Below are 25,661 nucleotides of genomic sequence, written 5' to 3'. Positions count from 1 at the left end.
GCACTCATTTTTTTCTGCTGCATCACATCACAAATTTATTTAAGTCAAGTCAAAAATACATTTTTATAGATATTTTCTATTTGTCTGCTACATGAAATAAACACAATCATCAGGATGAGTTATATACATTAATCACAGGGTTGCACAGTGAGAAAGATGATTTTTGATAAACAGAAAGATAATGGGGAAAGTATGTACCCTAAGTGCCATGTTTAGCTTTTTTATTTAGGAAGTAAGAGTTGAAAGCAAACACTAAAGTTTTAAGACAAACTTTACGAATTAAAAAAGTCGCTAGAAATAAACACACTCGACTCGACTGAAGTTTAAACTTTTCATCTGGACACAAAACACCACATTCAACGATTTAAGATCAAAAGTAACCTTACAACGTTTCTGAATGTCTTTTTTGGTTTGTTACTTTAATATTAGTCCAATTAGAACATTAACGGATCATTTGGCAAAAGGTAAATGGGGCACTGATACATTTACTGTGACTCTGCTGTTGTTTAGAGGTATTTTCTTTCCTGTCTGACCACAATATTCTTTACCCAGGTGAGGAATAAAGTGGACATTTCTTCTGTTTTCACACAGGCACAAAGGTTTGAATTCTCATCTAATGGCTGCATCCTTGTCTTGGTTTAAAGTTTCACAGCAAAAATAATAAAAATCCGTTGTTCGTGTTTGATGTTTGAAAACGTTGGAAAAAAAAAGTGCAAATGAAGAGCTGGAATGTTGCAACAGTTCAAGTTGTGGCTGATCCGATTTTTGTGGCAGTAATGAACATATGTGAATAAATCTGATGAGTGTGGTCGTGCAGAGCCCGTGTTTTCGTGTGCCTGCGTGTGCCATCTGCGTGTTCCTCAGTCGCCGAGCCTCACTGTGGCAGAGCTTTCAAGATGGCATTCACCTCCTCAGCCACTGCAGTCAGAGCGAACTCAAACTGGTCCTGAACAGCAGAGAGCGACACATCTGGGTTATGAACTTATAAAGTCAAACTGATATGCTATACCAACACACACACACAGATTGTTGGTACCTTGGTGCGAACCAGTCCGCGTCGCTGGTCTCTGATGTGCTCCAGTGAGGCTGCAATGTCGATCTCTTTCACTCCTAATAATAAGAATTGTGACAAATAACTATTAACATACTGATCTCTTTTTGATTCTAAATACGCACGAATTTAGCGTCGAGCAACATAAATAAACAACGCTTTTCTTATCTGAAATGAGTAAATACAATTATTTTGGAGCTACACAGTGACTCAGATCAGAAACATGTTCAAAACGCACAATTGGTCAGTTTTTAGTAAAACATTTTTTTAGTCTAAATAGAAACAAATCTATACCACTGATTATTTATTTGGGTACAAGTTCGTGGCTTTTTTCCAACACATTTGCTCTGATTGACTTCCACTAACTGTTTGCTTTGCCACAGTTGGTGCTTTATCTCCACAAACAGTTCTGCCTTGTTGTGGAGTTGCTAAGGCTAACGTCTCTCCTGAACGCTAAATTAAAGTTAGAATATGAAACATTTTAATAAAAAGCAATATTTAAAAAATACCTCCACAGGGCATTCAGAGGTGTGCAGAATTAATGTACAGTTTCTTCCTTTAAAGCTATTAAAAAAAAGATGAATACTAAAATTTTTATTCAATTGGCCACGGCGCTGTTTGTTTATATCAACCAGCCACTAGAGGGCACCGTTGCGCTCAGCAAGGCGAGGCTGGGACTGTGTAAAATGGCACACTTGACAAGTCAAGCAGCCGATTCTGAGCCCAGAAGATGTTCTAACGGTAAACACTATTGTAAAATGAACTTATTAATAGAAATTTGTCCTTATCCTGTACAATTTGTCTCTGAACATGATGCTGGAACACATGGACGAAATTTTTTTTTTGGGGGGGGGGGGGGGGGGTTGTCATGTCCCCCCCACTTTTTCCAAAGTCAAGGTTTGACCCCTGCACTTTTTACCATCCAAAAACAATATTTCACTATATTAAATTGACACTGGTTGAGCTCTAGGACCAAGCAGAAAACAACTGTTTGTGTTGAAGTCTGTTTCCCATTAGAACATACTGTAAAGATACCCCCCCCCCCCCGCCCCCGTGCCCCTCCCACTTCTAAAGTGAAAATTACGTCCATGCTGGAACGTGTCAGCAGCAGGTCAGCAGGGAACCAACATCCCAGCGGCTGGAAAATCAGTCCTATTGTTGCAATACCACCTCTGAACACCAGAGTTCGCCAGATTGTCCGTGTTCCACAGTCGGCCTTTACAGTAACAACAGCCTTCCCGCCATGAGCCAAGATGGGAGAGTCCATGTCCATTAATTTATTTAATAACAGTAATTTATAAATAATTGATGCCTTGTACAAAAATACAAATCTAACTCGAAGAACCTTTTTAAAATTAAAAACAAGCCAGTGAATATAGCTCTCTCCAGTGTTCAAGATAGGTAAAACTATTTTTACATCCATCAAATCTCCTACCATAAAATTAAGCAATTTATTTTGTTATTTAATTAGTCATTCCTGCTTTGTGTTCATATCTGTGAGCCTGGCTTACCTTTAGCCATCCGGTTCAGCACCATGTCAATGAGGACGTACGTGCCAGTCCTGCTGGTTCCATCACTGCAGGAACGAAAGAGGCAGGTCAAATAAAACACATCATTCATAGTGTGATACGTCACCTCCAGATTAATATTCATAGGAATATGGACCTGCTTTTCCTACCTGCAGTGAATGATGATGGGGCAGGATCGACCTCTGTAACATTTATTCACCTTCCTAAATTGCAGGAGTAAACAACAGCAAGGAGAAAAAAGATGAAGATAGACAACACGAAGAAAGGATTTCTTCTGTATTTATAGCTACAACACATTCAGGGTTAGAAACTCTTTAAGCAACTGTGAGCAGACATGCTTTGTAGTTTAAATAAAATCAACAAATAAGGTGAAAGGAAATGTAGAAAACGTGTTAAAAAGCAGTGAAGGACACCGATGAGACAGGGAGCACTCGTGTGTATGAGATGAGGAGTGAGACAGAAGAGGTGGAGAAGAAGCCACAGATTCACTGTCCCTCCTGCAGCAGCCAGTCACACCTGCCAATGCTCATTTTTGTGACTATGCAACTGGAGCCAGAGTACTAGCTGCAAACCACAAAAATGACACTGGGAGATGTTAAATACAAGCCTATCGACCTGCACACTGGGAGAGAGGCAAAGGGAACCAAGATAATGGATATAGAAAACATAAAATGACTGATATGAGGGCCTCATTTGATCTCCAGATGTTAAAATAAACGTATTTAATGACACAAACAGAATATTTTATACAGCATTATGGCATTTTAGTTGTCTATCGCAAGAGACTGAATCTTGTGGCACCTCTACATGAAAGGGACAGTCTCAATTTGCATTTATGTTTTTTTTTTTTTTTACCTGCGGAAGTCTAGTAGTGGACGCGTAGAGGTGGGGATCCCGTCACCTGGCCAGCTCAGGAAGTGAAATTGTGTCAGGGTTCTCGTTTCCTGCGTCTGGACATTCTTCAAGTAGAAGCTGCGCACAAGGAAGTCCTTACACCAGATGTGCTCTGACACCAGGTTCACCTGAAGGAGACAATTAGGGGTATAAAATACAACAAGGGGGAATTTTAAAGAAATAATTATTTTTAAAATAAAAATAAATAGCAAAAACAGCTTCACTGGGCTGAATTCTTTGCTCAGATTTTAGCTGGATGAAATAATGCACTTATGAACCTCATAGATGTGGTAGAGCGAGGAGCCCTCATCAGGCCAGTATCGCTCACACTGCTTCTCTCCGTCCTCTACCAAAGCCGTCATCATCACAATCACCGTGCAGCCGTTCTCCCAAACCATCTGCGCGACGAGGACATCGTAAACACACCCGTTCACAAACACATGCCAACACATGCAACAACAATAACCAAGTCACTCACCTGCCAGAAATCAGCAACAGTGTGGGGAAGTGGTCCTTGTGTAGCAATATACGCTGGCTGGCGAGGGTCATGATCGAACTGTTGCATGGAAAGAAGAAAAATTACACCAAAAAAGTCCAAATAAACCTTTGCATTCCCTTTTTGCTGCCATGTGGGTCTCTACTGCCACTAAAACCATTCCAAACATGAAAAAAGTCTGCCCATCCATTTCCTGTCAGAGTTTGGTTTCAGGAATTATGCGCTTAAAACAAGCTGTCTCACTAAATCCCCATTTGTGATGTCACAAACAGGGAAATTAGAATAGAACCACCTCTCATGCGCAAGAGAGAGCCGCTGCTGGAGGAGCAGGGGCTCTACTCCGAGAATCTCCTAGATATTGGGAGTTTTTCAGCCTATAGCAGACTGAGCAGGATATGGGTGGGCGTGGCCATCTCCCACTTTTATTCTTAAAGTGACAAAGCCCTGAAACAGCTCATTCTGGAAGGTACTGAAAATGTCAAGAATAAAACTACTGAGACTGCTTTTTATGAGAGGGATGAGAGATTTAGTGCAAAGAACTTCATGTTCTGTATCAACTATAAAACTATTATAACTTAAAGAGCGACTGCACACCGTTAGAAAATGTAACTCCACCCCTAGTCAAGATTTGAAAAATGCTATGAAAGTGGGCGTTGCCAGGAGGCACAGAGTGGCATGGTCAAGTGTGGGGGTTTTCCATCCCAGGAGGGAGGGATAGTGGGAGGAGACTGTACCGATGATGTGAAATTGTACCAGCCCCAGTCAATCACAAGTTTAAAATGCAGTAGCCACAGTTCAACCCACAGGGGGCAGCACTAAGGCGTTTTTAGACCTAGATAGACAAAAAATGCACAGAAACAGAAAGATTGCATTGTAAAGATCCAGTTATACAGTTTCTAAACAAAAAAACCATTTTGGGGTTCAGTTACTCTTTAAGAAGAAAAGTCATAATATGTCTCCTCTAATGTAGATTAAAACTTGTTTTACAGAAAAGTACAGAAAAGTTTAAAAAGTAACAGTTATTTCAATAAAATTATCACATTAATTTAATATATTGTGTGAATTCTTACAATAAAACTGGCGTTGATGTAATCTTGTTTATTAGGGTTTACTCCGGCCTTCAGCTTCACACGAGAGTGGTCATCTTGAAAATATTACAGGGTTATGGTGAATATTTGTCACTTTAGCAACCCTTTAGACACGTTTAAAATCTGACTTCAGCTTCTAATTTGTATCTTTTGTTATCTGCAAATCAGAAAGTGAGAAGTTGATAAACTGACAGGGAAGGGCTTCAGCGTGTCTGTTTTTGTCCATGTTGGTTGTGTTTTGAGCCACCGCTACAGAACAAGGTTCAGCCTGGTAGGAGCAAAGGGCCTCCCACTCCTTCTGCAGCCGGTCTTTATTCCGCAAGTGGTCCTCCATGTACGCCTGCATCAGAGAAGTATAGCTGGATTATTTCTGCAGCACCAGGAGGTTGTTTCTAATTCCATATTGATTGTGTCATCACTTACTAGTATCATATGACCCGTGGAGATGTCCATGTTAGATTGAGCTGGTTCCTCGCTCCAGGATGGGGTGGAGCTGTGGGTGGAGGATGGGCTGTGCTGTGGGCCATCGCTGAACTGGGAGGAAACGCTGCTGACCCGGGATGTGTCTGTCCCCCGTCGCCCACCAGCGCCCGTTCCTACGGCAGGCCCCGCCATGCTGCTGCTCACCCCTCCCACACAATCCTGACGGGACAGAGAGGACTTGGATGCCATGTGCTGCCGACACAGCTCCTAAATATACAAAAAATGTCCTTAATTTTGTAATTATTGCATCACTTCAATACACTATTTATGTCAGGAGAACCAATGCTGTAGATAATAGAAATGCTAATTCACACATTTTTTCAACATTATTTTTTTAGGCCTCTTATCACATCAAGTCATTAAAGATAATATGCAATAAAAGCATTTTCCTTTACCTGGTAGTCAAAGTGTGTTTCCGCTCCTCCCTCTGGCCCCAGGCCAAGCTTACCATTGGCCACTTGGTGGGTATAATGCCTGAAACAAGCTACAGCCATGGCCAGTACCAGCACACCACCCACCACCGCCATGGAAACAAGTGTGATGACGGTCCCACTGGAACCCTGAGGAACCCTGGATACCAGAGGGAGACCCCGTGCATTGGTTCTCTAAGAAAACAGAAAAAAAAGATTATCCAACAGATTTATCTCCATTCCTCACAATGAACTTGAGTTGAGCTAAAAGTCGCTGCTCCAGAGGGTGAGCCGTCTCCCGACTCTTAACTTAAAGGTCACCCATTTTATTTTTATGACTGATTTGATTCTCTGTAACTGCACCGGGCAGATATGTGTGCTCCATGAGCTGCTGAGGTTCAGCTCTGCAGACAGAGGTCTGTAAGGTCAAAGTTGCATGCTCCGATGAATCCATTAACAAGACAGCTGAGGCGCTGGAAAGATCAACTAACCTCCCGCGGGGGCTTTACTCACATCAGCGCTGCCTAAACAGTAAAATCCCACCTGTTCGTCATCTCCTGTCCTATATGTCATCAGAAACAGCCATTAGATCGTTCATCTGATGTAAAATAAGACTAAAACAAATCCTCTGACTTAATATTTCTGTTCATTTAGGGTCAAAGACATGTTGATGCAACAATTCAAAGCATCACATTTACATTTCATCAGTTTAAAGCTTCAAAATGTTTGTTTGTTTCTTTTAATTTATGTTTAAATGATCCAAATGTGCATGTTGTTCTACATTAAAACTGCTAAAGTTGTGGCGAACTAATAGTGATGTGTATGTAGAAGCTGATTGTGTGAATATTCATGTTAATGACACTTATGACAGTTGCCAAAACACCTCAGATCAGTCAGCCAAAGGAAGGGGTAGGAGGAGGAGGAAGAGGTGAAACGCCATGGCAACAAGTGAAATAATGGCTGTCACTCACTCACTCACTCACTCACTCACTCACTCACTCACTCACTCACTCACTCACTCACTCACTCACTCACTCACTCACTCACTCACTCACTCACTCACTCACTCACTCACTCACTCACTCACTCATGTGCACACAAAATGGAGACAAGGATAAAAACTAGGATTGTAAAATGAGCCTTACAAGTGAGATGCTTTGTTCTTCTGAAGGCACACTTGACAGTTTGGGTTTGCTTTCAGCACCCCCTAGTGTCCGTTTAGTAGAACCAAAAGTGAAACTTATCTCCTCGCAGTGCGTCTTTTTAACACAGTAATCTAACTGCTAAAATGTCGCCTCAGTCTTCATTAGTTTCTACAGAAGAAAGTCATCAATAAAACAAACAAATCAGCTGTGTTCACAATCTCTCAAGTGCTCGTTCTTTCAAGAACTTTAAAGAGCAAGTTCACTGAGCAACCATTTTTACTTGTTATTTTTTAAAAAAAGATCAGACTCTGAGATTTTGATGCAGGCTGAACATGAAAATAGTCTCTAACATATCTCCTGCATTAGCTTCAGATAGAAAATAGACGATGACACTCTAGGATTGGAAAAGCCTGACAGATGTACATCACATTGTCACTTAACAGTCATGGACGAGGAAAGCGATTGTTGGTTTAGTGTCCAGGAAACAGCAGGGAATGTCTCAACTACTTGAAGCCAACTGTTAGCATTAGTAGCTCCACCACACAGCAGAACTCCTCCAGGCTTCTTTTTGCATGGAGATAAAATTTCAACGTTTCAGAGCAAGCAGAGTCAGTGGAAGAGTTGTGTTGCTGTAGCCAATCAGAGGCAAGATGTCCACATATCAGGAAACAAGACTTGTCTGAAGCTAATTTCTCCTCCGGCTGACTTCAACGTCCTCAAACAGGCACACCAGAGCTTTTTTTTTTCTCTCCCAGAGAACAAATTACAAGGTATTATTTCCTACAAGAGAACGCTGCAAATGTATGAAAAACCTTATTAAAGTTGACCTGTAAAGATTATCAATATGACTTTATCTTTTCTTCCTGAATTAGCTCTGTTCAAGTTCCAGATAAAAACATCACTGTCCCAAACTGGTCCTTAAAGAGCAAGTCACCCCAAATAAACTTTTTTTTTTTTGCTGATAAACTAAATAAACGAGTGTCTAATCGTGCTGCAGACGCGTGTCGTCAATAATTTGGCACTTCAGTGCATCTTAGTTCAAATTTAAATATTCTGCCTAAAACTGGCAGTGTTGCGCCGTTGTCAGGTAAAAACTCTGCACTGTATTTTAATTTAAATCTGCCACCGCTATTGGCTAAGAAGTATGCTATGATGTAAACTGGTACATTATGATGTCACAATGCTGTCGTGAGCCTGTGTGTGTGTGTATTTGTTAGCAGCTCCGCCTTCTCGGTCTGCCAGGCAACAGCAGTTGTTGCATTTTTCAAACATGAAGTGGGAGTGGAGTTAGACTCTGGTAGGGGTTGACTTGCTCTTTAAAACCAGAACCAAACTGGAATTAGCTCATAATCTGGCTGATTTATTAATGAAAATGTGTGTGTGTGTGTGTGCGTGTGTGTGTGTGTGTGTGTGTGTGTGTGTGTGCGAGTGGAGTACCTCTCCAACACCAGTTTGCACAATTTTTAAGCCAGTCTCAGACTCCAGGAAGGTTTTCTCTGATACTGTAAAGGTGGATAAAAACACACTCATTGGTATTAAAGAACGAGTTTAGAGAAGTGGACAAAACTATAAAGAAGAACTTTATTTCTACTCATTTGAGAGGTTGCATCTCTGGGGTTGTGTGTGTGTGTGTGTGCGTCTCACCGGCTTTAGCAGCCACCTCTGCAACCGTCATATTTTGCTCATTCTGACGGATTCGGAACGTCAACGCAGGTCCGACCACGCTGGTGACACAACCAAGCGTACATGTGTTAAGGTCTTCTGAGGCGTGCAAGAAAAACAATCTTCTGTCTTACCTAATGTTGATGAAGCTGCTGGTTGTCAAGTGTATTTTATCAGCCAGTAGCTCCAACAGCTTCACTCCATCATACAGACTCAGATGACTGCAGGTGGAAGAAAAGCATCATGATTAATATAAATCCTGAAATAAAAAAAAGTAGTTGAAGAACTGAAGTGCTGACCTCTGGTTGGTGACAATATACCCATACTCCTCTTTGGCATCGGCACCCTCAATAAACGGCTCCTTGATGTTCTTTGCAGCTTCCTCGGGGGTGGTCTGAGAAGGTTTGGAGGGAGCTGTGGGAAGACTGGCACCCTTAGTTGGAGGAGAATCAAGGATGGAAGCAGATGGGGGAGCAGGAGGACTATCAGGGGGACCAAGAGGAGGTGCAGGCTTCTCTGGTTTGGACACGCCCTCTTTATCCAGCATCTGCATCTAAACGAAACCACAGCAGAGTTATCAGTGGAGAAAAAATGCATAATTGTGTTTAGATTTGCTGCTTACAAGAGGATTAACACACCTCTTTGAGAGAGATAAGATCTTTTCCAACTTGATCTACGTTGAAAGAAATAAAATTCAGACAATTTAGCTGTAGCGAAAAAATAAGAAAATCCTCAAATGAATGCGTAGATCTGCTCATATGTGGGACCTGTTGGGGGCGCTTTGTCCTGGCCTTGCAGAAGTTGCAGTATGAGGGCCAGCTTGTAGAGCTGCTCCTGACTGAGATCCCTGGGATCAACGTTGTACCTCCTCAGAACATCCGAAATCCTCTGGAGCAAGTTGTCTAACAAATAAGAGCACAACATTCACTCATCAGCTACATGTGTAAATAGATCTTGAAGACCATTTAGGTTTGCTCACCGTTGTTTTGAGACCCAGTTCTGACGTCCTGAGGAGCTTTCTTACTCTGAAGGTTTTGCTGCCTTCCTGCAGTACCAAGCCTTTCCTCTAGGGTGTAGTCTTCCACGTAGTCCACTGGTATTTCCAAGTCCAGATTATCATAAGGGAGACCTGCAGTAAACAGTAAGTAATCATTTTAAAATACTTGTTATAGTTATGATGTGTCTGACGCATTAAAACATGTTCTATTCTGGTTTTAAGGACAAAGCACTCAAAAAGTCTTGAGACAACCATCTCTTCAGTGTTTTCTGCTTGCACTGAGCCAGACTCGCACAATCTTTGTAAACTTTTCCGATTGTTTACAGTCAAGCTGCATCACTGACACAGAAAGCACAACGTAGTGTGTATAGACATTAACCTGTTTAACCCTAATGCCCCCCAGTTGGGGGCCTCTACAGTTTCATGTCCCAAACATCTACAACTGTTCACATTCTCCAAACACAACTAAAACCACAACCAAACAGCCCAGATGGGAAACAAGGCCATTTTAAATGGTAATAAATTAAGATACAATGATTTTGAACTTTATTTTAGAAGAGCATCTGACCTTCTCTGGTGTCTGCTGGGAAAAAAAACCTTGAACAAATGTAGTTGAGGACCCCTGGAATAAATAAAACAATTGACTAAATTTCCTAAATGGAATTTGAACTCACAACCTCCATCCTGTCAGCACTTTCACACAGGGCAAGTATTATTTTATCTTAATGTGTCAAAAACCAAAAATTGCTTTGTTTACAATCTAAACTGTTTTGATTGTAGCTGTAGCTGTGCTCGGGGAATGCAAACCATCACTGACACTTGGGACATGAAACTCCAAAGGCCCCCGATTGGGAGGCGCCAGGGCCCAAAGAAAAAATGCCTAGGGCCTAAAGGGTTAAAGACAAATTTACCCAACGCCTTTACCTGCAGGTGCCATGGGTGCAGCTCCTCTGTGTCGGTAAGATGGCTGCCCAGATGCCAGGTAAAGAGACCGAGCTTCTTGCAGCAGCTGCCTGTCTCGCTCTCGCTCTCTCTGGCTGACCTGGGACCTTGAGGGTGGACGAGCATACCCCCCAGCGCTCAAAAGTGACCTCTCTACTTCATCTTGATACCTGTGCTGTAGTTGGTATACAGAATTATTAAAATGAGGCTTGCCGCGTTAGATTATTCCGTCTTTCCTCAGCTTTTGCACAACATGTGATGTACCTGGTGATATGCATAAGGGTCAAGGGATGCTGTCTGCATGCGCAGCGGGGACTGAGGAGGCTCGACAATCATGTAGTCCACATATTTACCACCAGAAGGTGTGGATCCTGACTTGGAGCTGGGGTGGTGGAGGATGTGCTGTTTGGATCTGGCAACCCAAATGGAAACACAATCAGGATCAGAAAGAATTGTTTTTGTTTATTGTAAATAATTCTTACGCAAAATGCTCACTTAGGCAAATGAGCGGATGATGATGAAGAGTTTGGCTTTGATGGGAGGGTAACGTGGGGAACTCTCTTCAGCTCCTTTGACAAAATATACTGAGTGATGTCATCCTGCCACGACAGCCCTACACGCCGATGGAAATAAAGGAATATCATAAAGATTAAACTGTATAAAGCAGAGAGGCCTATGAGGAAAACTGTAAATATGATTCAATGATTCATGTGGATTTCTTGTGTCACACCTTGTAGCATGAGCTGTTTGAGGACTTCCTGCATCCTCTTCAGCACAGGAACTGTCACTTGGTACTGGACCTGGTCCTGCTTTGAACTTCGACACTGGCCGAACAACCCATCTGGAAAAAACACATGCATTCACACCATGTGCACACAGGAGAGGAAACGGAAACCTTCAGTTTTGTCTGTAGAGCAAAAAACTTCTTATATGGGATCCAATTTTAGAAACACATTTAAAGTAGATAATCTACTTGCATTAGTGTCTCTGATGGGATTTTTTGCATGTTGGATTGGCTCATTGCAACAAAAAGGAAAAACGAGAGACATCATTTTTAAACGGCACATATTATGCAAAAATCACCTTTTACATCTCTTTGTGCAGCCATGCTGATCTCTACTGCCTCCACGAACATTCAAAACATCAAAAACACCCATCCAACCATTTTCTGTCAATGTCTATTTTTAGGAGTTGTTTGCCTCTTAAAACAAGCTGTTTCAAAAAGTCCCCAATTGTGACATCACAAATGGGGGGGGGGGGGATTAGAATAGAACCACCTCTCATGTACAAGAGAACTCTACTCTGAGCTTCTCCTGGATATCGGAGCATCTCAGCTTATAGCAGCTTGAGCGGGGGATTGGTGGGCGTGGCCAGCAACAGCTAGGTTTCTTAAAGTGAAAGCGTCCTTCATTCAGGAAGGTCCTGAAACTGTCAAGAATAAAACTGCTTGAATTTAAAGGGATTTTGTACAAAAATACTTCATGAACATGTTTTTTTAAATCAACCATAGAACTATTTTAACTTCTTAAAAAGCTGTCTTATTATATCTCCTTTAACAAATGCATTTTTCTGGATTAATCAGAAGAAAACATCCAATGCTTAGAAGAAAAACCGCAATTTATATATAAGAGGTAACAAGCCCTAAAAAACAAATTAGTTGTTTATTTTAACTAACCCATTTGATCAAAAGAAATGTATTGAGGCCAGCTAAGAGGCCTAGCACCCTCTCCTAATATAAATTCATATGGCAGCCCACACTTAAATAACCCACGATGAGTTAAACCCCACGTCCAAACCCCGCATGCACTCAGAGGGACAGTGAAAGTCAGTGAAGCTTTTGTGATTTGATCGTGTTCTGAGATCACGTCTGTTCTCATGATCACAGGAAACATCGTGCTTTTGAAACACCTTAATGTCAGGTTTGGACTTTGCATCAGCTAGATGAGCTCTGACTTAAGTTGCACACGAATCATCATTTACAAGAAGTTTATTGTGCTTTACGGCGGTAAACAACTGCCTAAATGTAAAAAAATGCATAAGATACTTGTAAGTCAGTTGATTTTAATCTATTTAAACGATGACAAATCATTAATCATGATATGTTTGAAAAGAGATAGGAGCAAATACCTTAATTGTATACATATTAGCATCAAAAGCCAAATCTCATCATGGCTTTTCAGTGAGAAAATTTAAATGTTGTTTTGAGAAAGAAATTTGTGCAATAAGCTGTGAGTGTGGGGACAGGGAAAGCAGGAGAGATGGTGTTTTATTTGGTGCACTGATGAGTCACTGCAGTCACTACACCAGTTAATCCGCACACAACCAAAAAGCTACAGCGAGCTGAGAGGCGAAGCTTTTACAATGAACAGATTAGAAGAGATTAAAATGTTTCGTTAATAAAACAGCTCCAAAACGAGCCAGGAGCTCAATAAGGAGACGGGAGTCACTTTTTTTTTTTTTTTTACTGAAAGTAAGTTGACATCTTACATAGATTTTTTTAAATTGATATTTTCTGCCTACCTACAGTATCTCGTCGGACTTAAATTGAAGTAAAAAGACAATAAACAGACAGAGAAGAAGGAAATTTACCATCAGAAGATGACAGGAGTTGATTGGTGGTGAAAGGTGCAGACGCTGATGTTTTGTCCATCAAGTGAAGAATTTTGACCCTAAGAAACATTCTAAATATATATATATATATTTTTTTTCTAGAAGTGGGGGAAAATACAAATGCTCCATGCAGATTTGGTTCCATTTTTCCAAAATTTAAGCTTATATTAAAAATACCGCATGCTTCAACTACAAAATGTTGCCAGAAACAACAAGCAAATGGCCTGTATTTTATATTGCACCTTCATAGGAATATACAACCCCCCAAGGTGCTTTTCAACACAGTCATTTACCCCAGACATATGCACACATTCACACCCTGGTGGCCATACACAGACGCTACCGTCACCACCAGCAAGCAAGGTAGGTTAAGTTTCTGAGACGCAACAGATGGGGCTTGAACCTGCAACCCTCCACTTACAGGGCACATTTATCAAACATTACGTAGAATCCTTACTAAAACCGTACTTAAGCTCAGCTAAAAAAAATGTACTTACGCCAAGTAGGTTTGTGATCTATCAAACATGGAGTATGCACAGCTGCACGCAATCTCCGCTTCATAAATCAGAGACTAACGAGAAAGGTTCTCAGCTGCTTTTTAGTCACATCCCGCCCTCAACACGCCCACTTTCTGCCATAAATGGTCAATGCAAAGTGCCTTGTGGATCTCATGCATATACATAGGCCGGCTGTTGCAGCATTCCACCAATGAAGATGGCAACCGTAGATCAAGGCAGATCAAGGAAGCACAATTTCACAGAAGCAGAAATTGAGGTACTTGTAGGTGAAGTGGATAAATGAAAGGAAGTGCTTTTGCAAAACAAATGAGAGAAAATTCACAGAGTGGCACAGCGTTGCTGAAGCCGTCAATGCTGTGAATTCTTCAGAGATCTGTGGCGGATATAAAAAAAATTGTATGGTAAGGACTTGATCCCCAGACTCCCGGGTGAGAGTCACTCACGCTAACCAGTTAGCCAAACAGAGCACTCACTTGTCCAGGTAGCCAGGGCGCATGATCAATCGGGTCACAGTGACAGGACGCTCACACTGTCACAGACGCATGACATTCTGTCTCATTCTGCCCCCCAGCTGATATTCTGCATTCCGTATTCTGCGCTTCAGGCTGTGTGTGTGTGTGTGTGTGTGTGTGTGTGTGTGTGTGTGTGCGCGCGCGTGTGTGTGCATGTGTGCATGTGGAGGGGCTTGTTCTGTGTGCGCACAAAGCGGTAAAAGTGATAATGCTGCTGGAATTCATAATTTTATCCTTCCCAGCAGCAGCACTGAAGGTGCTCTCGTCTTCGTCATCTTCCTCCGCTTATCCGGGTCCGGGTCACGGGGGCAGCATCCCAACTAGGGAGCTCCAGACCGTCTTCTCCCCGTCCACCTCCACCAGCTCCTCCGGCAGGACCCCAAGGAGTTCCCGGACCAGATTGGAGATGTAACCTCTCCAACGTGTCCTGGGTCGACACGGGGGTCTCCTGCCAGCAGGACATGCCCAAAACACCTCCCCAGGGAGGCATCCAGAAGGCATCCTGACCAGATGCCCAAACCACCTCAACTGACTCCTTTCGATCCGGAGGAGCAGCGGTTCTACTCTGAGTCCCGCCCGAATGTCCGAGCTCCTCACCCTATCTCTAAGGCTGAGCCCGGCCACCCTACGGAGGAAACTCATTTCGGCCGCTTGTATCCGCGATCTCGTTCTTTCGGTCATTACCCAAAGCTCATGACCATAGGTGAGGATTGAGACGTAGATCGACCGGTAAATCGAGAGCCTGGCTTTCTGGCTCAGCTCCCTCTTCCCCACGACAGATCGGCTCAGCGTCCGCATCACTGCAGACGCCGAACCAATCCGCCTGTCGATCTCCCGATCCCTCCTACCCTCACTCGTGAACAAGACCCCGAGATACTTAAACTCCTCCACTTGAGGTAGGACCTCTCCCCCGACCCAGAGTTGGCAAGCCACCCTTCTCCGGTTGAGAACCATGGTCTCAGATTTGGAGGTGCTGATCCTCATCCCAGCCGCTTCACACTCGGCCGCGAACCTACCCAGCAAGAGCTGAAGGTCAGAGCTGGATGAAGCTAGGAGGACCACATCATCGCAAAAAGCAGAGACGAGATTCTCCTGCCACCAAACTCGACACACTCCACACCATGGCTGCGCCTAGAAATTCTGTCCATAAAGATAATGAACAGAACCGGTGGCAAAGGGCAGTCCTGGTGGAGTCCAACCTCACCGGGAACAGGTCCAAATTACTACCAGCTATGCGGACCAAACTCACGCTCCTCTGGTAAAGGGACTGAATGGCCCTTAACAGAAAGCCACCCACCCCATACTCCTGGAGCGTCCCCCACAGGGTGTCCCTGAGGACACGGTCATAAGCCTTCTCCAAATCCACAAAACACATGTGGATTGGTTGGGCAAACTCCCATGCTCCCTCCATCACCCTTGCCAGGGTATAGAGCTGGTCCACAGTTCCACGGCCAGGACGAAAACCACATTGCTCCTCCTCTATCTGAGATTCAACTATCGATCGGACCCTCCTCTCCAGTACCTTGGAGTAGACCTTTCCAGGGAGGCAAAGGAGTGTGATCCCCCTGTAGTTGGAACACACCCTCCGGTCACCCTTCTTAAAGATGGGGACCACCACCCCGGTCTGCCACTCCACAGGAACTGCCCCTGATGACCACGCAATGTTGCAGAGACGTGTCAACCATGACAGCCCTACAACATCCATAGCCTTGAGATACCCAGGATGAATCTCATCCGCCCCCAGGGCTCCGCCGCTGTGTAGTTGTTTGACTACCTCAGCAACTTCTGCCCCCGAGATTGGACAGTCCATCCCCAGGTCTCCCGGCTCTGGTTCCTCCTCGGAATGCGCGTTGGTGGGATTGAGGAGCTCCTCAAAGTATTCCTTCCACCCTCCGACTATAGCCCCAGTTGACATCAGCAGCTCCCATCCCCACTGTAAAAAGTGTGAGCAAGTTGCTGCCTCCTTCTCCTGAGGCGCCGGACATTTTGCCAGAACCTCTTTGGCGCCGATCGATAGTCTTTCTCCATGGTCTCACCAAACTCCTCCCACGCCCGAGATTTTGCCTCGGCAACTGCCACTGCTGCACCCCGCTTGGCTATCCGGTACCTGCCTGCTGCCTCCGGAGACCCACAGACCAGCCACGCCCTGTAGGCCTCCTTCTTCAGCCTGACGGCTCCCCAAACCTCTGGTGTCCACCAGCGGGTACGGGGGTTGCCACCACGACTGGCACCAGCCACCTTGCGACCACAGCTAGCAACAGCCGCCTCAACAATCGCAGAGTGGAACAAGGCCCACTCGGAGTCGATGTCGCCCCACTGCTCTCGGGACACGGTCAAAGCTCTGCCGGAGGTGGGAGTTGAAGACCGTCTTAACAGGTTCTTCTGCCAGGCATTCCCAGCAGACCCTCACTATGTGTTTGGGTCTTCCAGGTCTACGCGACATCTTCCCCTGCCATCTGATCCAACTCACCACCAGGTGGTGATCAGTTGACAGCTCCTCTCCTCTCTTCACTCGGGTGTCCAAAATATGTATCTGAATTGCCTGTAAATACTGTTTTATACCACTTCCTCTCCTATTTCTATTTTTTCCCTCTTTCAATGCACTGTAAATATTGTCGTTGAATAAAAAAACTGCTTTATTTTTTTAAACCCATTCCAGTTGTTAAGTTTCATAAGGGGGCTTATCTTAAACAGTTTTACAAATGTGGCCCTTCAACTAAGGCTTAAAACTTTCTGCTCTTAAGCTCTTTTTAAGTTCTTTAATTGTGTTTTAAGTTATTTTTCACGCTAAAACAGAAACAATTTAAAAATTATGCAAAGATCAAGACAGTTTAGCTCAGTTAAGGTCTCATAGTTCAGGCCTTAAGTTGTTTTTCAGCATTCACATTCCATCGTGACCTTTTTATTTACTCTTATTTTTGGATTCATCCTAACATTTATCAATATTTTAACAACTCAGTACTCGCTTGTAAATGTTTATCAGACTGGTGTTGTTAGACGTTCTTGTTCTCTAGCACAAAAAAGGACATCTGTGTAAAAAATGGCTTATTTTGTATAATTATGTCATTAAAGAAGAAACAAGAGCGGTATAAAAAAGAAGCTGTGAGTGTTTGTAGAATTTCCCCTAATGCAGCCCCCTTCTCTCTCTCTCTCTCTCTCTCTCTCTCTCTCTCTCTCTCTCTCTCTCTCACACACACACACACACACACACACACACACACACACACACACACACACACACACACACACACACACACACACACACACACACACACACACACACAGTTCTGCTCAACAAGGCTGTTAGTATTCTGCTCAAGGATCGGGTTTGTGCGTAAATGCCGTTTCCACAGAGAAGGACGTAAGCGCGTGGTAGTGACTCATCACTGTATCAGCACAACAACTGTGGAGGTGTCAACCTCACCATGATGTCAGTGTTGCCATGGAGACAGAGGGGGAGGGGAGGGGCTTAGATGGAGATAAGGAAAAGCAGAGTACCAGGTGATGGAGAAAGGACGGCACAAAGAGGGGAAACAAATCTAGACATTCTTACTGGTTGTTGTACATTTATCTTAACATCAAAAATCAAACTAATTTCTAATTTGTTTGTGTGTGTGTGTGTGTGTGTGTGTGTGTGTGACCAGTAATGTAGTTCATTCATCTTAACTCCAACTTGCTGCTGAGGTACAGAACAGCGTTGTTAACTTTTAAAGAGAGTTAATGTTTAATCGTGGGAGTACCGTACTCACCGTCAGAGCAGAACTGATCTCTTGTGCACAGTTTCCTCTCAAACAGGCAACCTTGAGAGGAAAGACAACATAAAAACACACAAATTAGAAATCTTTTACATTCAGTTTTTATTTAAACTACGATTTAAATCAAATTTACAGGGACTACACGACAGAAAACAAGCTGACTGTGTTTGTAAAAAGCAAACAACATATGCCTTTTGCAATTTAAGAGATGTACTAGTTAAGGAGTAACCCCTTCATTATCCCACTCTAAACTTTTGGATCTCAAGCACAGAATTCTGCGTGCCTCCTTTTGCAACAAAATGAAGTTTGCCAAATAGGGAGGTCACATATAGTTTTGTTATTTATGTTGTGTTTCATTTTTAGATGTTAAATCTTTTCTGAATTACTTGTTGAGTAAGACCTTGAAGTGTGAGCAGTGTGGGAAGGAGCAGGTGGCCGACAGAAGACAGATAGGAACGCAGCAAAGCAGAACGTGCACGTGTGTCTGGCTTTTTCTCATGCACCACAGCTCAGATCTCAATCCTTGTTTGAGCTTAAGAAAATCACATTTCATTTTCACCAAAAAAGGAAATGTGAAAATCAACCAAAGGTCATCATTAGAAGGGTGGACGAGTCCCACGATTAAACAGAAATACACCCAGTGGTTTGCTGTTTTCTTTTAAAAAACAAATAGAGGTTCAGGTTAGTAAGAAAGAAAAAAAAACAGAAAGATGTTCATCTGTACAAAAAAATGATGCAAAGATGACTCATATCCACAAATACGCGTGTTCAGTGAAAAGTAAAATTGTGTTTTCGTCACAGCTTCTCAAACTTCCCTTCAACAGTTCATTCTAATAAAAACTGATATCAGCAAGTAATCTCATAATCTAACAAATTAGATGCCCTTTATAAATTATTGTGGGGTTAAAAACTCCACCTAAGTGACCTGAAGTCATCTGTGTTCAACAATCAAATTTACAATACAAAACCAAACGGTGCCTAAAAACTGAAGGAAAATCCTCAAAATCTGCTTAGAAAATAATGATCAGATTTCTGTGGAAGTCATCCAGCTGTGATTGATGTAGGGATGAGTCAACAAGCAGCGAAAAGTTAAAACAAATGACCAAAAGGATGAAATACATCAGCACGCACTAAAATCTGCATGAATTAGACCTCAACATGTATTAACCTTCCACCAGCAGCAATCAGTCTTTAATGCCTCGTAGAATGGCTCCAGACAGCTGAAATAAATCAATTCCCTTGGCTTCAACAGCCTAGCAGGCAGCAGAAACAACATCTTTTCAGCATTTTACTTTTGATGCATAATAATCAGGAAGCGTATAAACGAGGCTGAGAACAAACGCATCGACATTTGCCATGGCAACAGGACATGAAGGGATTAACACAGACCTTAATGTTTCATGTGTGAGGGTGAATAATCAGATGGAGAATGAGATGGGTGAGCAGATAAATGGACAACAGCAGTTTCTGTCCATGGTGCTGAAATCTGTGATTCTTGCAACACTCTTCTTGTAATTCTTAACCATTACCAGGAATGCACAATTTTCCCGTTAAAGGCTATTTGCTAAATAATGTGCAACATTACTTGCAGTTTATATTTGCAGGTGTGCCCAAAAGTCAGAGAAGATGTAACAGAACTACTACTACTGGCGTTTAAAATCCTAAATTGTGTACCACTGGTGTAATACATGACTGGATGGTGCATCTTATAGGGCGGTTGTTGTGCAGGGAACAAGCAAGAAAACAAAACTCAACTAAACATTTAGGCTAAACGAGCAAGCACTAGAAAAATCCAAGAATCACTTGTTGCATCCTTGTGTTGACGACAAATCACATCATTCAAAAACCGACCAATGCAAAGTAATTACTAAATAATCAATCATTTTTAGATCATATTTAACATGATGCATGTTGCAACGTCTGCCGAGGAGAATAAAATATACGGATGATGCGTAAATATCATATGAATGTTCATAGTATTTAAATAATCTCTCGTTTTAGTCGTGCACTCTCTATTATAACAGCAATAGTGAATTTTTTTTTGTGTTTGTTTTGGATTTGCCTACAGGTTTTTATCAAGGTGTGTAAAAATTAAAACCAAAAACCTAGACTGAACATTTCTTGAAATTGCTCCTTTTACAACTCTGGTAAAGAAAATTCCCATTAGATTGAATTTTCTTTCCTCCATCCCTCCTTTTATCTTCCATCCATCTCAGTTTAATCCCATCTCTTTATTTACCCACATAGCTGATCTGAGAGAAGAAAAAACAAGCATGGTTGCCTAAAATAATGCACATTGAGATTCTTTAGCAAAAGAGTGCAAATTTTGATAAACATCAACTCATCATCATCGTCATCATCATCCTCATCGTCTCCATCACCTTACCGTATTTTTCAGATACTACTGGTTGGTAGAGCACAGCCAGAAGGAGCAGAGCGCGCCATGGCGTCAGATGTTGCATGGCCATCTGAAGCTCAGAGGTGAGGAAAAGATGCGGAGTTTGGTTTTGTTTTGATTTAAATATCCATGATGTTCAGCAGGGTATGATGTCGACAGCTCTCGCTGAATCCAGTCCAAGCACGTGTAATGGGGGAGGAAAGAAAACGAATATGGAGAGTGGGATGGGGAAGATGAAGTCCTCCCGGTGACCAGGCAGGGCGTGCGGGTGGGAGAGGGAGGAGGAGGAGGACACAGGCTGTGGACACGACAGCACAGCTGCGGAAACAGCGCACAGTCTGCAGACGGCGGGAGCTCTCAGCAACAGAAGAAAGCAACCTGCAGCGACGTCATCACGGCTTCAAAACAGATCTTCACTCAGATTCCCCCCTGAAACGTCATCAAGTAAAAACCTGCGAGCACGCGCCAGAAAAAAACTGGGTGTTGTTTATTCTTCTCCATCGCCAGTCATTTCTGACAGATTTTCTCTCAAATTCGACCAAATTAAGACAGTTTAGGAGTTTAAATCGAAGTTGTTGCAGATATTTTTGCAAGGATTTCTATTTTCAGAAGAAGTGTGATTAGAGATTTAATCCTGCATGCAAAACTAGAAAGAATAACAACAACAACAACAACAACTATAGATTTCAAGAACGCAAGGTGGTAACGAAGCCTGACATCCATCATGTCGCTTTCCTCTTGCGCCCTCTTCTGGATGACAAAAACAGGTGCATGTAGTCAGATTACTTTTGCAATTGATTACACACAGGCCAGTGCAACAAAAATACCCAATCTCTGATCCACATGGCAGCCTTTAAAAGCCACTTTGTAAACTTCGCACTTTTGCAGCAAATGAGTCACAAATGGCCTCTTCAGAGGATGCAGGAGGGTGAATGCAGGTCACTTACTGCAGCCCATGTGGTTGCATGCTAGGCACAGAGTAAGCGCGCATTCAAAAATAAAAAATAATCATGAAAACAATTAGACTTCAAACATCTACGTGCACGTCGGCATGGTAGATTGCTGTTATGCTTCAGCAGGCCATAAAATCACCAAGAGGAAAAAGTGCCAAACAGAAATCTCATAAAACAGAAGTAGTGACCGTGTCCTTGTAACGTAAGATTGTGCTTGTATTAAATAACGTGTCCTAGTGTTGCTGACAGACGTCTCATCTAGTATGGGGTACCATTTGTAAAGTCAGTCATAATTTAACAATATGTCTGTGTCAATGAGTCTATCATCTATCTATCTATCTATCTATCTATCTATCTATCTATCTATCTATCTATCTATCTATCTATCTATCTATCTATCTATCTATCTATCTATCTATCTATCTATCTATCTATCTATCTATCTATCTATCTATCTATCTATCTATCTATCTATCTATCTATCTATCTATCTATCTATCTATCTATCTATCTATCTGTCTGTCTGTCTGTCTGTCTGTCTGTCTGTCTGTCTGTCTGTCTGTCTGCCCCCTGAATAAATATTTAGTTTGGAAAATAAGTATTTAGGTTTGCCCTAAATGTTTGGTTTTCAAACTAAATGTTTAGTTTGTAAAAATCATTGTTTTACTCCAAATTACAGTTTTTCTCAGTCGCTTTGGTGTGTTTCTCAGAACACTGTTAACATTTGCACAGCAGTTAGTGCATTTCTCAAAACAATTAGTGCAAACTGCAAAACCTAGTGGATAGCCTGCAAAAGCACGTCACGTGCTCAAAATTGAAAATCCATTCCTCAAAAGCAAGTATTCATGTCAATGAAACTGTCGGTGCCATCAAAATGAAAAGTCTTGATACCATCTCTATGAACAAGATAGTCAAATGGCTTTATCATGTTTTCACTATGACAGTTTATAATTTCAGTGTTTTCGATTGCAAGAACATTTGGTGACACCTGAAAATGCTCAAGACAGCACTATGCCCTACTTGTACAGCTATTTGAAATGTGCAGTAAAGTTACTGTAGATGTTATGGGAGTTTGGGGAGTAACTGAGACACTGAATACGTACATTTTACATTTTTACTGTATAGAAGTGTTTGTAATTCTACAGCATTGTGCAAAAGAAAAATATGCTACAGTCACTTGTTTACTGTAGAATACATGTAAACAAAAAATCACCCTTTTGGTAGAGCTGTGCACAAATGTGAACAATATACAGTACACGTAACAGTACATACAGTATTGCACAGTACTGTAACATACAGGTACAGTACTGTAGCTCCTGCTCAGTTCATATATGCTTGCCAATTGAGGATTCACCTCCTCATGAGTGACTGCTGAAATTCACCTGTGATCAATTGTTCAATTTAGGAGACATTTCCAGAATAAAATGATAAAGAAAGGTATAGAATTTGCTTGACAGATGACTGATATTTGACATTTGATAACTAGTTCAACAATTTTGTGTGTAATGACTCAAGTAATGAAAGTAAGACTATTAGTTTTATTGAGAGTGACTATTCAGCATCCATAAGTATAATTCATTTTGACTGACATGACATAAGCAAATGGAAATGTCAAAAAACAGCAGAGAAATGTATGAAAGCAACTGATACATGTCCAAAATCATTTGCAGTTTGTTCAGAGAAAGGAGAATTTGCTACTATGATGTGCACAAATGACTAAATGTTGTGGAGGTTGAACTAATAGTTATGAGAATTTTAATTCTGATCTGAGAAACACACCAAAGCGACTGAGAAAAACTGTATGTATCTCCTCTTACGGCAGGCTGAATAACGTAAAACATTTCGGTTACGTAAATCCTGTCTGACTTTACAAATGGCAACCCGTCGTCTTGAAATGAAAGGGAAGCAGACCTTCTATCTATTGTCGTGTGACTCATGAAACAAAAGCTCCGGCTTATTTCAGGTGCATTGTGATGCTGCTGGCTCTCGCTACGGTATCACTCCTGAAAATAGCTCAGAAGTAAATCTGGAGCAGGTTTAGCTATGAAACATGTTGGAAAGGTCGCTCTGGCAATGCAATCACAGATATGTAACGGCACGCACTCACTGTCTCCCAGCCCTCTGTGCTCCTTTTAGTTCTGCCTGGGGGGGGGGGGGGGGGGGGGGGGGTCAGTCTCCTGCAGCAGCTCAACCTTTTTGGCATGTGTGTATGCATGTTGAGTTTGTTGCTAGGTAACACACACTCTGTGTTTGCTAACCTCATGTCACCTATAGATGTAATTAAAGCCCTGAAACACAGTTTTTTCCCCCCTTGCTGCTATATTTAGCCCTCGCTGTAAAAACACACCGAGATCTGCTGTCAATTCTGTTGGTCCACATTTTTAAGTTTGCTATTTTTATTTATAAACTCAAAATTAAAATTTTAGGTGTTGGGGGAAAGAGGAAAAATACCCCGAAGCAGTTCATTTTTGTGTCAGCCACACTAATTCTGACAACACCAGCGTCCTGCAGCCAACGATGAGTTGTCACATTTTCTTTTGTCTCCTCCTGTAATGCCAGACTGACTCGATTCGACATGTGTGTGTGTGTGTGTGTGTGTGTGGGGGGGGGGGGTAGGGGGTGAGAAGCCGTATCATGTCGTCAGGTCTCCTTTCCCGTCGCGGCTGACGGCCTTTCTGGGTCTGACTCTGTGCTTGCGTGTTGTTGTCATGGACTGCACCTTAGATTAGATTCTAATCCTGCTCCTCTCTTTTCATAATCAACATTTTTGTCACTTTACCCTCCCCTCTGAGATTTTACAGGTGTCAAATGAAAAAAAAATTACAAGAGTAGAACCACTACATGGCTCTAAGATTAATGTTTGGCTGCTGCATGCTGTTGACATACCACGACTTGCTTCCTGAAGGAGTTTGAGTGATAAATGTTTTCCCGGTCGCTTTGGGTTTTGGGTGCTAATTTAAGAGTGCCTTTTCTGAGCTCTGGGTCAGAGTGTGGTAGTTTGTCTGGGGTTGTTAGGCAACCTGGAGCTAGCTATAACTCACCTCCTGTCCTGAGCTGATGATGTAGTATTCAGCGGGAAACCACCAGGATGCCTCTCACATCAGCAGTTCACATTCTTAACCCACAACATTTAAGCATCAGGTTTTTTCTCATCTGGTGATGAAAACCTCAGATTATTTCTGGTTGTTGTGTCAGATGCTGAAAATGACTGAACAAGTCATGCTGGACAGTAAACAGAGAATCACGTGCTTTTTTTGACAATGTTACAATCTCATTAGATATTTTTGAAAGATGATAAAGCATTGAGTTCAAGAGTAGCATGCTAGCATCCAATCATGCACACTTCAACTTCTAGGTGGCTCGGTTAAATAACGAGTGACTTCAGCACCATGATAAAGCCTTTATAATGACTAAATACGCTCTCAGATAGCATTTATAACTGTGCATGTCAACACAAACTCCAAATGTGTCCAATAAATGGTAAAGTAGTTAACGTTTGTCTTAATAGATCAATAATATTATTAGTAATGAAAATAAAAATTCAAATTTTCTGGGGTTGTGCAGCATATTCGCTGGTATTGGTGAACAATGGTTGTAGTGTGCAGTAGTTCAACAAGTACTTTTTTTTATTTAAGTAAAAGCACAGATAAAAGAGTAAAAAAAACGACTTAAGTAAAAGTGAAATAAAGAATTTTTTTACTCAAGTAAAAGTATTAAAGTATGCATTTCCAAATGTAAATAAAAGTAAAAAGTAAGAGTATTCGACTAATATTAAAAAATGTGTTTTGTGTGTGTACATGTGTGCTGTTCGGCCTGGGGGGGGGAGGGCCAAAACACAAATTAAAGTACTTTTACCTTTTTCTGGAACTGCTGTCCGACACAGACAAGGGAATGTGCTGCCGGTCTCTATTGGACCGGGGTTGGGGTGGAAGTTAGACAAAATGCTAATTAATTTACTTTTACTTTGAAAAGTTAAAAAATATATAGTGGAATTTCTCAAATTACTTAAGTGAATTACAGATGCAGAAAAATTGTACTTAACAAAGAACTTGTACTTAGTTACATGTCATCACTGGCAGCATGAAACTCTAAACGTTGAAGTTGTAGACAACTTTTGATAACAAATGAAATATTTTCTTCAGTTTAAATAAAAAAACTCAAAATGTTTCCATTCCTAAAATTTTTAAATAAAAATCGGAGAATGTTGCTTTTTCACAT

General features: G+C 42.0%; 1 protein-coding gene across 2 annotated transcripts; it reads right to left on the bottom strand.

The window, feature by feature from the left end:
* Window positions 1-7: 7 nt before the first annotated feature.
* Window positions 8-20,998, bottom strand: ptprna (protein tyrosine phosphatase receptor type Na). Of its 2 annotated transcripts, none has more exons than XM_015966711.3 (24): window positions 20,479-20,998; window positions 18,087-18,137; window positions 11,428-11,538; window positions 11,193-11,310; window positions 10,962-11,109; window positions 10,680-10,872; window positions 9,738-9,887; window positions 9,526-9,660; window positions 9,397-9,431; window positions 9,058-9,311; window positions 8,893-8,979; window positions 8,741-8,820; window positions 8,534-8,598; window positions 5,937-6,146; window positions 5,482-5,748; window positions 5,251-5,398; window positions 5,041-5,114; window positions 3,953-4,030; window positions 3,753-3,872; window positions 3,436-3,602; window positions 2,730-2,783; window positions 2,563-2,627; window positions 1,037-1,110; window positions 8-946 (listed from the first exon to the last, which is right to left on the bottom strand). In XM_015966711.3, the coding sequence occupies exons 1-24, from the start codon at window positions 20,558-20,560 to the stop codon at window positions 875-877; spliced, it is 2,838 nt and encodes a 945-aa protein (XP_015822197.1). In that variant the 5' UTR covers window positions 20,561-20,998; the 3' UTR covers window positions 8-874. The 2 variants fall into 2 exon arrangements, with proteins under 2 accessions (XP_015822197.1, XP_015822198.1); XM_015966712.3 differs by having other exon boundaries at window positions 5,482-5,700.
* Window positions 20,999-25,661: the final 4,663 nt, after the last annotated feature.

Source organism: Nothobranchius furzeri, chromosome 14 (genome assembly GCF_043380555.1).
Source record: "Nothobranchius furzeri strain GRZ-AD chromosome 14, NfurGRZ-RIMD1, whole genome shotgun sequence".
NCBI classification, from domain to species: domain Eukaryota; kingdom Metazoa; phylum Chordata; class Actinopteri; order Cyprinodontiformes; family Nothobranchiidae; genus Nothobranchius; species Nothobranchius furzeri.
The sequence above is the reverse complement of the archived record's forward strand: the minus strand, read 5'-3'. Positions and strand labels throughout refer to the sequence as shown.

What these genes read in the sequence shown, in the direction of transcription:
- ptprna (XM_015966711.3), bottom strand. Translation starts at nt 20,560, where the DNA reads ATGGCCATGCAACATCTGACGCCATGGCGCGCTCTGCTCCTTCTGGCT. An exon ending in AGATCAGTTCTGCTCTGACG is followed by an intron (nt 11,539 to 18,086) that starts GTGAGTACGGTA and finishes TGTTTTTTCCAG; the next exon opens with ATGGGTTGTTCGGCCAGTGT. An exon ending in GCTGAACCGGATGGCTAAAG is followed by an intron (nt 1,111 to 2,562) that starts GTAAGCCAGGCT and finishes TCTTATTATTAG; the next exon opens with GAGTGAAAGAGATCGACATT.